Raw genomic sequence first — 12,017 nt, 5'->3', positions numbered from 1 at the left:
CCAGTTTTCACAAATAATTCAAGTGGAGTTTCAAAGTTCAAAACCAACCTCGTTTTGAACTTTCCTTTGAAAATGAACTTATATGTTTGAAGTAATAATACACTAACCATTCTACCTTCTACCTCAGGGCTTCCCTGGTGGCTCAGATGGTAAAGCATCTGCCTACAGTGCGGGAGACTCAGGTTCAATCCCTGGGTCAGGAAGATCCCCTGGAGAAGGAAATGGCAATGCACTCTAGTACTCTTGCCTGGAAAATCCCATGGATGGAGGAGCCTGGTAGGCTACAGTCCATGGGGTCGCAAACAGTCGGACACGACTGAGCGACTAAACTTTCTAACCATTCTACCTAATTAGTGAACAATTAGAGAAATCATATTTATTTAAACTCTATAGTTTACATTCCACTGTATTAGTAAATTTTTAAAGCTTATTTAGACTCTATTATTTATTTATACAGCCAAATCTGGTCACAGTATTTCCTGTTGCATTTCATTTAGTTTTATCAAAATGTGTTAATAAAAACAAGAGGGGAAAATCCCTGGAAAAGTTAAGGATAACAGAATAGAATCCTCTGGGAATCCTTTTACTGACCCAATTTAAATCATTAACTTCACATGTGGACAATAAACTTAAAACTTTATAGCATTCTTAAAACATAATAATCTTTATAAGCTAGAAAGTGTCCTTACTAATGCAATACATGGTTCTTTAGATTTGACTGGGTTTGCTGGCACTTTAGTGTTGTGTTTTGAGGAAATGGGTCTTGAAATTTTCATGATGACATTGGTTTAATACATTTTTAAAGAGTAGGGGCATCTGAGTTCTATTAGTCTGAACTCCAGCAGAAGCCATACCAGGCATGTGCAGTTCTTACAGCCGTCTGTCCATGACTCGAATTCTCGGTAGGTGGTTCCCTTCATGGTGCAAGTCCTTTCACAGTAGCACTGGTCCAATCTATTCATTCGCTGCTCAGCTCGAGACAGCTGCAGTACAAAGGAAGAGGTTTGTATTGTTCAGCATTCCAGCAACGCAGAAAGGCAAAACACTCCAACAGGCATCTGACTGCTTTTTAGGTGAACAGCACTAATGATGGCTATGCTCATCATCTATTATAAATATACTTAAGGCTTTAATTTATTTTTTCATATTTGTTTCCATTATGGTTTATGACAGGATATTGAATATAGTTCCCTGCACCATACAGTAGGACCTTATTGTTTATCCATTCTGTATATTATATACTTTGTATCTGCTAATCCCAAACTCCCAATCCACGCCTCCCTCACCCACCTCTGTCTTGGCAACCACAAGTCTGTTCTCAATTTCTGTGAGTCTTTTTCTGTTTCATAGATAAGTTCATTTATGTCATATTTTAGGTTCCACATATAAGTGAAATCATATGGTATTTCTCTTTCTCTTTCTGATTTACTTTGCTTAGTACGATCATCTCTAGGTTCACCCATGTTGTTGCAAATGACTTAAGCCTTTAATTTAAAAGAAAGGATTTTTCTCCTCTTCTTGTAGTAAATTTGCCTCCTGCCTTTGTGATTGTGGCAGGGGGTTGGTAGTGGGGGTTCCCTTGTGGCTCAGCTGGTAAAGAATCCTCCTGCAACGCAGGAGACCTGGGTTTGATCCCTGGGTTGGGACGATCCCCTGGAGAAGGGAAAGGGAGCCCACTGCAGTATTCTGGCCTGGAGAATTCCATGGACTGTATAGTTCATGGGGTCACAAAGAGTTGGATACACCTGAGTGACTTTCACTTCACTTTGTGTGTTGGGGGGAGCGGAGAAAAGTATGCTGTATGATTTATGATAAAACAGAAAAAAGTCTGAGTCAAAATCGCATCATACACAATACAGAGAAGCATTTTCCATTTTAAAAAATGTTTAATTTCATGGCTATGTTTGCTCAAGTGCAAACATAAATTTTAGACTTTACATTTGTCAGAAACAAATCATCGATATACAACATAACTTTTAGGTCATCGGTATCTGCTATGCAACATGACAACAGCCTGGTGAAACTACAGGTAAATTTGACACATGGTTAAGACAGCCAATGATCCTACAATGGTAACACAATGGTAGAAAGCTTTTGTGGGACCATTTCCCTGACATAATTCTAGGGTCCATATTCTTTACATTGTTCTCTTGCCTCCTTCCTTGCAAAAAAAAAACCTAAATAATAATAAAAACTAAATTAAACAATAAATCCTATTGTAGTAAGCAGTGTAAAAACTAGGTAATCTGCCTCATTCTTGATTTACTGGTCATTTGTTATACAGATGGCTTGGGTTTGAATATTTATAAGCCCCTTCCTTGAGCAGGGATTTTGATTCAGTTCAAGTACACAGTAGGGGATAAGAAAAATCTCAAAGGTGAACAACTGTGGTTATAAAAGAAACTGTGGGAAACCTCAAGGATTTCTGAGCTACACTCCCCCACACTCTATTTCTAAGGAGCTTTTACCTTGGCTGATGTTTTGGCTAAAATGTCCTGCAGTTCCATGATTTTCTGCACAAGTCCGTGAAAGTCATTGCACGTTGGACAGGCTAGAATCACAAACACCGCATCAGTCAAGTTATATTTATAAGGAGTTCAATCTGGTTAAGTCTACGCTGACAACTAATACATGAGAACTCCAATTGCAAACTGACATTTTGGACAAAATTAAGCAAGAAGCACACTTTTCATTACATAGTGAGAGAACTAATGGACTTACTGCGATTAAGATCTGGGCACTGAGCAATAAATCCTTGGGGCATGACAAGTAATTGCACATCTTGCATTATACCCTGTGTGTGAAAAAATTTTTTAAAGATGTATTACTTTCATCTACCCAAATTATGTTCAATAGTCAAGTTCATGAAGGGAAACATTATAGGATAGACTCACCCAAGTCCCTGAAAAAATTATTTTGAATACATGGCTTTGACTTCAAACCAAAGGGAAAGAAAAACATCAGGCAAAATAGATGATTGCCATGTACTTTCTTATTGATAATATTTTTAAACCCTTAAAATTAAATGTCAAGATATAATTAAGAGGCAATAGTCATATGTTTGGGGAAGCTATTTTTAGTTAGCTTGAAGAAATGCTTGAAAATGACCTTTAAAAATCAACCTGAAAATCACTTCAGGTTTCAGCAACAGTAAAACTGATACCAATTTTAAATTAACTATAATCATCAAGAAGAGAAAGAAAAACTAAGTCATAAGAACAATGCTTATTTGAGTATTTCTCATTTCTCCGTTGGATCTTTTAAAGTGAATTCTTCAATTTAAAAAGGACAAGACGTTTATTAAACAGCTACAGCAAGACTGAGTAATGAGTCCTTGGGAATACAGAAAGTTTAGCATGAAATTTTTTTTAAATGCCAACTTGAAATGACATATTTTACACAGAAGTTCACATCACATGTTTATATGCGAAATTTACATTCATCCTTCCTCATTAAGATAGAATTAGCTTCCAGTTTACAAGACTCTCAAAGCAACAGCCAAAAGGTAGCGACCTCATCAGATACTCTAGATGTCCCTTTCATTCATCACTCCATTTTCTTCCTTCATCATCTTTATTTATTTTAATTAATATTTCACTTTCTCCATTTGAAAAATGCAAACAGAATGTTTAATGACAGAGGTGACCAAGACCAGCGTACCAATATATTATTAAGACAATTTTGATGTACCTTACAAAGATTTACCAGTCAAATCCTGGCCTATATATCTTCTACATATTTAATCAGATTAGGGCTTCCCTGGTGGCTCAGATGGTAAAGCGTCTGACCACAATGCAGGAGACCCAGAGTTCAATCCCTGGGTTGGGAAGATACCCTGGAAAAGGCAATGGCAACCCACTCCAGTATTGCCTGGAAAATCCCATGGACAGAGGACCCTGGTAGGCTGCAGTTCATGGGGTCACAAAGAGTCGGGAACGACTGAGCGACTTCACTTTCACTTTCAATCAGATTAATAGCATGGTACAAAAAGAATGTCAGTTTAAATTATAAATATTTAAGTATACTGCATGGCAGTTGCTGTATCTGTTGTCTGTTTGGGGTTTGGATTAGGGAAGCAACCTGAATATAACAATATCCTATCATCTGAAAGCATCAAAATGAATGCAAGGCTTCCATGTACATTTCTATGGTTGGTGCAATGCCCAACTCTAGAGAAGTACACATAACTGACGTGTGAGAAGGTTTTTGAGTGCATCTTGGGCTCCAGGGGAAAGACTGCCATGATTAAACAGAAGAGAAACTTGATACATGGAGCACAAATTTGCTATCCTTTCTATGTGGAAAAAGTGGAGAAGGAAATGGCAACCGACTCCAGTATTCTTGCCTGGAGAATCCCTTGGACAGAGGAAGCTGGTGGGCCACACACAGTCCAGAGGGTTGCAAAGAGTCGGACATGACTGAGTGACTTAGCACACCATGTGGGAAAAGAGCACTGATTTTTCAAGATTTGCAAACACGGGATTAAATCCCCATGACGGAGTTTGCACAAGTTACTAAGTTTGGATAAGTTACCTCTCTGAACAGGTTTATGCATGTGTAAAAGAGATTTTTTTTTTAAAGGCCCTGCAACAAGACTAAGATTCAGTGAAATAACATATTCAAAGCACCTGGTTTCCAGATAACAGTTTAAGTAAGTTTGAAAAACACATTAAAAAAAATTATTTATTTATTTCACGGCTTCGGGTGTTGGTTGCTGCATATGGGCTTCTCTCTAGTTGTGGTGCTCGGGCTTAGTTGCCCTACAGCACATGGGATCTCAGTTCCATGACCAGGGATGGAACCCTGTGTCCCCTGCACTGGAAGATGGGTTCTTAGCCCTGGACTACCATATAAGTCAGGAAAGGTCAAAAGGATACACCACATGTCCCACCTCCTCACTGGAATACATCTTGGTTGAGTAACACATATACCACCAGGAAAGACCCTGAGTCAGAATGACTGGCCAGAAACAACCCTTCACCATAAAACCCACCTCTTCTCAGTTAAGTCTCTTGTGTTGTCAGCAAAAAAAAAAAAAAGTCTTTAATAAAGTAAATAAAAATACCTTCCGAGGCTTACAAATCTTTCTTAGAACTCAATTTTCAAGCTACTTGTACCTTCTCTAACTAGAAATCCATAAGTTAGACACATCACTTATCATCTTCTAATAAATAACTTTTGCATGATAGGTAGTGTCAGAATCACTGGAGGAAAATGAGCTATGAGCTAGTAGTCCAGCAATTTCTGGACCTTATTTCCTCATCCTTAAAATACAGAGTTAGAGGATGTCCATTAGATCCTGTGATGCAATTCTATGCAGTATATCTCTAAATATACAACAAGAAAAAGATACCAATTATAACTGCTTTCTAGCTTTAACAGATTTGTGCATATATTATTATATGTATTCCTTTCTCATTTTTAGAAGTACAAGGAGATTATGAATAATGAATATTAAAAAGTTTTAAACCTCTATTATTAACATCCTTATGAAAGTATCATCAAAGGTTATATTTCAAAAGTGGAGAGTTTATTTGTATATTAACATTTTAGATTTTTATTACTTTGAATGCCTAATTTCAAGAATATGTTAACTGCCCTGATTGAGCCTTGAGAGACTAATCATCTCTGTCATATCTAAAGCTCAAATTCATTAAGAAAAAAAAATAAAATAGAATAGAGTTGACCAGCTAAATAAAACATCAGTGTTAAAAAAATAAAACATAAATAGACACCAGTAGGAAAAACACTATACAAATCTATTTATTTTGCTTACACCATAAAAAGCAAAACTCATTAGAAGCCCATTGGAAGCATTTGTATTTACATTTTATATTTGTCAAAATATACCTTAAAATATCCATGTGCAGTATTTCTCTGTCCCAGCCAAAATGAAGTGCCCAGGGGCAAGTCCGTGGAAGGCTTTTCCACAACTCTTTCATATATTCTACAAAAAAACATCAGATAAGTAATATGTGTTAACCGTTACTTCTTAGACTCTTCCGTTTCCTGAACTGAGAACACTTCACTTACTTATTACAGTCGACATGTAAAATCAAGTGGGAGGCACTGATGGCTAAGGAGAGCTTGTGCCACTTATCATCAGCCAAAATGTAAGGAAACACTTCTGTGTGAGGGTGGTGGCTGCCGGAGCGGTAGTGAAGTCTGACTTCATTCCGATGGCCACTGCTTTCCAGTTCCAGGTACCTGCACAGAGAAGAATTACACGGGGCCCATTGAAAACAAAGTTCAAAAAAGATGGACATGACTTCTGTCTCCAGAAAGATGGGATAGACATACTTTTCCTATTCCTCCCAATAAGTACAACTAAACAGTATACCATAAAACATGCAATAAGAAGAATCTGAGAGATGGGAAAAAAAAAAAACAAAAAACACACATACACACTAGGGAACTCAAGGCCCAAGGAATAACAGAGTGGTCAGTGTACTGGGTATTCTTTTTGCCTCTCAGTCTTGGAACTGAAGAAATCAGTAACTTGAAAATAACAATGGATGTGGACAAAACAATTCCTCCCAAAAGCCTACTTGTGTTAGCTAAAATACCAAAAAAGGAGAAGCCCATAAAGAGAAACATTTTAAGAGAACAACCACTCTATTCCAGTCAAGCATCACAGGAAAAGCTGTGACTCTATCTCCAAACATGTCCGCAAAGGCTAAGTGCTAGATTTCTAGTCTTTTGAGGTAGGAATCATGTGAGCAACACCTCTGCAAGAGTGGTGTCAGCAAAAGTCAAGGAGAGAGAGCCAAGAATTTAAACCCTATCAGCCAAGGTTAATGAGATGAACCATGGCATCAGTGGAGACCATGTTCCAACCATAGCATACTGCCCTCTCAGAGGAGGCCTAGTGGGAGTCAGAACTTTCACCATCACCCAGCAGCACTGACAGCATCCTTACCACAGAGTCTGGTGGAGACCATGGGGAGAGGAGGAGATTCCACTCCCCCATCCAGAAATAATAAAAGTACTGCCTCAACTGTCATCCGAAGGCAAGTAGGGAACCTGGATTTCTAATTCCACCTGGAAGTAACAAGATGACACCCACTCAGCCTCTGCCAGAGCAGTGTCAGAGAAAACCTGATAAAATATGGAGCTTAAATGAGATCCAGGTCTCAGAACATTATACAAAAATAACCAGGTTTCAATCCAAGTTTGGAAATATGATACAGAAATATCCAGGCTTCAATCAACAATCAATGTCATACCAAGATTCAGAAAGATCTCAAATATAATGAAAAAAGACAATCAATAGATACAAACACCACAAGATGATAGAGATGTTAAAATAATTGACAAAGATTTTAAATAAGCATTGATAAAAAAGAGCAACTACAAACATTTCAATACACTTGAAACAAATGAAAAAAGAAGAAGCCTCAGCAAAGAAATAGAAGGACCAAATAAAGAAGAACCAAAGAAAATTTTAAAGCTGAAAAAATACAATAACTGAAATAAAAAGCTCAAAAGATGGGCTAAACAGCAAAAATGGAGGGGATCAAAAAAGAATCAGATAACTAGAAGATAGAACAAAAATTATCCAATCTGAACAGTAGAGAGAAAATAGACTGAAAAAAAAGGAACAGTATCAGAGACCTGGAAGACTAAAACGAAAGCTCTAACAGTTTTATAATCAGAGTCCATAAAAGAGGAGAAAGAAGGTGAAATTGAAAAGTACTTGAAGGAATTATGGCTGAAAACTCTCCACATTTGGTAAGAGATATAAACTCACAGATTCAAGAATCTGTGCAAAACCCAAACAAGAGAAACTCAAAGAAATACTGATCATAACTAAACTTCTGAAAACTAAACATAAAGAAAAAAACATTAAGAAAAAAAAATTGAAAGTAGTGAGAAAAAAAATTGACAATTATGTATAGAAAAAAAAATTAGAATGGTCCATGAATTCCCTAAAATAAACAATGAAAGCCAGAAGGAAGCTGCAAAATATTATTCATGTGAAGAAAGAAAAAACTATTAGCCTAGATCATATACCCAACAAAATTATCTTTCAGAAATGAAGAAGAAATCAAGGCATTCTCAAATTAAGAAAGAATAGGATAATCGGATCAACTTTTAAACATATGTAGGTTACGTTTAAAGTGCCTAATGGGCATTCAAGAGGACACGCAGGGAGGACAGCTAGATCCACAAGTCTGAGATGAAGACAGGTTCACATGGAAACCGGAACTGGGAGTCATAGACATATAAACTATATTGAAAGCCATGAAAGCACTGGGATTACCTAGGGAATTATAATAGGTTAATGAGGAGAAGGGGACGACCGAGGATGAGATGGCTGGACGGCATCACTGACTCGATGGACGTGAGTCTGGGTGAACTCTGGGAGTTGGTGATGGACAGGGAGGCCTGGCGTGCTGCGATTCATGGGGTCGCAGAGTCGGACATGACTAAGCGACTGAACTGAACTGAACTGAGTGACACATTAACATTTTGAGGAAGAACTAGCAAAGGAAACCAAAGGCTGGTGCGAGTAGAGAAGAAAAAAAGTGAGAGTCCTGTCACTGTCACTAAAAATCCGATAAAATACCAACTATCCATCGGTTGCAAAGAGTCAGACATGACTGGATGACTGAACAACCACAACATACACTCGTAGGGGAATCCATCCATATTCTGGAACATTATACCACCCTCTGAAAGAATGGAATTCTGACATGAACAAGGCCATAGTTAATTATTAGCCATATCAATAAAAGCTCTATAGGATCTCATTTAGTTTGACAAAACTGTGTATATATGGAGAAAAAAAAAATCCAGAAGGATATATGCCAAAATGTTAACAGTAGTTACCTCAGGGGAGTATAATTTGGGGGGAAGGATGTGAAGAATCTCTCAAATATTTTTATAATCCTGAAGTTTCTCCTTCTTCTGTAATGTAATACTTACTTATACACATATATGGTAAAATTCTATGTTAAGACAAAAAAGTTAAGTATTCAAGTATATAAAATATGTGTAGAAATTATTAAGGATAAATAAAACACCAACTTGTTTGGTTTTTGATACAGAAGAAACCAGAGAGTCCTTTCTATCTTGTTATTTGGAAACAAGTATTCATTATTTAATCAACTCAACTAGTGAATTCTATAATGATAGGTAGGTGTTTGCATTTTAAAAGAAAATGACATCAGCAAACACATGGCCCTATTGTTATATACCTTCTGTTCTTTCACCACACAGAGGCAGGAACTCTACCACTGCTGTTGGTCTGGTCTTCTTCTCTAGAAACTACTTGCACCTGTATTGAATTCCTAAACTTGAGACAGTAAAATTATCCTTAATAGCAGAGGCTGACACTATGCTCCACAAACAAGAACCCTTAAGAAATTAAATATTTTACCAAAACTTACATTTTTATCTGCATCACACAAGTTTTTTAATGAAATAGATATACAATACACACAAAAAAATATAGTGAAGATAAAAATAATGATATGAAACAGAAGTGTGTCTGGCATGTGGTGAGTATTTAATAAATGTTATTAATTTTCAAAACTGCACCTGTCCTCCATTCGGTGGCATCTAACTGGGAAGCCCTACTCCCCACTCCCACCACCTCAGCAGATCAGTGTGGTTAAACACGCAAATCCGAAAGCCTGACCGCCAGTTCACCTCCTGGTAGCCCTCCTGGCAACAGTAAGCTATTCCATCTCTCTGTGCCTCATCTAGTCACTCAGCTAGAAAACAAGGATACTAACTGCACTTGTCTCAAAGGACTTCCATGAGGACTGGGATGAGTCAGTTTAAGAAATCACTTGGAACACTACTCAGCACACACAGAACACACTGGTTATGGTTTTCATTTCAAAAAGTAGTTAGCCTCCAATTTAATCAATTTTTAAAAAAAGTAAAGGCCAAATCCCCCCTCTTCCTCCCTGTGGTACAGACAGGGACAGTCCTATGACACACCCTAGCAATCTGACCCTCTTCCCTGGGCCTGGGAATCGGGAGGAAGCACAGCGAGGAAGAGGAGGAGAGACTCCTGCACTGCAGCAGGACACAGCATCCCAATCGCTACATTAAGGTCACTGCACCTTGCTTCCTGTTTGCTGGCCTGCCGGGGCACCTTTGCTTATTGCCTGCTCCAAATTCTGGCACCTCAGCTTCCTATCAGTTCTGTAAACTGCCCTCGCTACCCACCACCTCCAAAGTCACCTTACAAGCAAGAACTTCTACTAGTACATTATAACTGTGGCATGGGGAAAATACATAATTGGAATAAAATGTATTAACATTTTTAATAGCAACTGAGTGGCTAGAATTATGTATGATTTTTAACTTTCTTTGTATTATGCTTTATTTTCCCTTTTACATTTAATGAGCGTTTACAGCCTTACATTAAAATCACATTTTAAATTCTAAGAAGATAATTTGTCAAATTTCAACATACCATGTCTCCCTGATTTGTCATTCATAATTTGGAGAGGTAACTAAAATCAGAAATAAAGTTCACCCTTTATGATAATTTATGCCCTTGTTAATCAAATATCCTTTGCAATGGCAGAAATATGAACTAAGATTAGGCTATGGAGAAATAGGCAACAGAGGCAGAACATCATTCATTTTATGAATCGCCTTCATAACTCAAGATCAAAGGATAAAAATAAGGTCATGTCTCAACTGATAAAGAGGTTACACACAACATGAAATGAGAATTTTTTTGCCGCTTTAAATTAAAACCTAAATAGAAAAATGATCAGGTCATCTCAATACATTAAGCTATAACTCAGTTGTAAATTAGTTACCTGAAGAAAAGCCACAAGCACTTCTAGTGCCAACTATATTATTAGTGTGGTTCATGAACAGTACAATTGCAAAGGACTGATGTGCACAGGATTTGCAACTGAAAACCCAGCTCCACCTCTCACTACTACCCATGACCTGACCACTCACCACCTCAGTTCCATCTGTAAAATAAAGATTCAGTGGCATAATCCATATAAAGTGTGGCATCAAAAACAAAGAACTCAACAAATGATAACTATTTTTATTATCTCTCAATAGTCCCAATTAAGCATCATTTATAAAGTCTAGCCTTTTATAATGAATTCTGTAAATAACAAGCAATTTGAATACATTTTTAAAATATTTTATTGAGACAAAATTCTCTACCATAAAATTCAGCTTGAAAGCATACAATTTTTAATTGAAAAAATGCAGAAATCAGAAGGTATAAGTTGCAGATAGAAAACAGAAGATGAATCCACTCTCATAGAAACTGAGTTGACAGTACTGGTATTATGGGGGCCTCTAAGGACTTCCCCAGTGGCTCAGTGGTAAAGAATCTGCCTGCAAAGCAGGAGATGCGGGTTCAATCCCTGCATCAGGAAGATCCCCTGGAGTAGGAAATGGCAACCCACTCCAGTATTCTTGCCTGGAAAATCCCATGGCGAGAGGAGACCAGTGGGCTACAGTCAAGTGGGCTGCAAAAGAGTTGGATGCAACTTAGAGATCAACCAACAACAACATCTAAATTTAACTTAAATAGTATAACCAGTAAAAATGATACATGAAGTCTAGTGGTGGAGCCAAAATTGTTCTAAATTAGGCAGCTGCATTCATTTATCAGAACGAAAAAGGCAGATTCACCTCACCTCTCCCAATGATTCCCTCAAGTACTGAGTGAAATGGAAGAGTTGGGAGTGAAATGGAAGAGTTGGGAGTGAAATGTGTACCTTTTGACATCCTTATTAGAATCATGTTGGTGCTATTTTTGTTAGTTTATAATGGTATTTGGTCATCTGCAAGGCAGTATAATCCAGCAAAGACTTCAGAGTCTAAATCCTGTCCCCACAGTTCACAACTGGACAAGTAAAAAATCTCTAACCCTCAGTTTCCTTCCCTATCAATAAGGGGTCATAAGAGTTGTGGTTTTATATGGTCATTTTGAAAATGAAATAAGGTATAAGTATTTTATTTACACAGATCCTGAAAAAGCACTCCATATATGTCATGATTATGACTTATATTTGTTC

General features: G+C 37.4%; 1 protein-coding gene across 3 annotated transcripts in view; it reads right to left on the bottom strand.

The window, feature by feature from the left end:
* The window catches only part of LOC120861347 (protein kinase C-binding protein NELL2), a 382,658-nt gene that overhangs the window by 282,206 nt on the left and 88,435 nt on the right, over window positions 1-12,017 (bottom strand). For all 3 annotated transcript variants that reach the window (XM_040236996.1, XM_040236994.1, XM_040236995.1), the window contains 5 exons: window positions 6,034-6,207; window positions 5,851-5,947; window positions 2,722-2,794; window positions 2,469-2,551; window positions 855-983 (listed from right to left, as the gene is read on the bottom strand). In XM_040236996.1, the coding sequence (XP_040092930.1) occupies window positions 855-983; window positions 2,469-2,551; window positions 2,722-2,794; window positions 5,851-5,947; window positions 6,034-6,207 (556 nt within the window). The remainder of the gene's footprint in view (window positions 1-854; window positions 984-2,468; window positions 2,552-2,721; window positions 2,795-5,850; window positions 5,948-6,033; window positions 6,208-12,017) is intronic.

This window comes from Oryx dammah, unplaced genomic scaffold (genome assembly GCF_014754425.2).
Source record: "Oryx dammah isolate SB20612 unplaced genomic scaffold, SCBI_Odam_1.1 HiC_scaffold_11232, whole genome shotgun sequence".
NCBI classification, from domain to species: domain Eukaryota; kingdom Metazoa; phylum Chordata; class Mammalia; order Artiodactyla; family Bovidae; genus Oryx; species Oryx dammah.
Note: the sequence above shows the minus strand (reverse complement) of the source record. Positions and strands in the feature narration are given on the sequence as shown.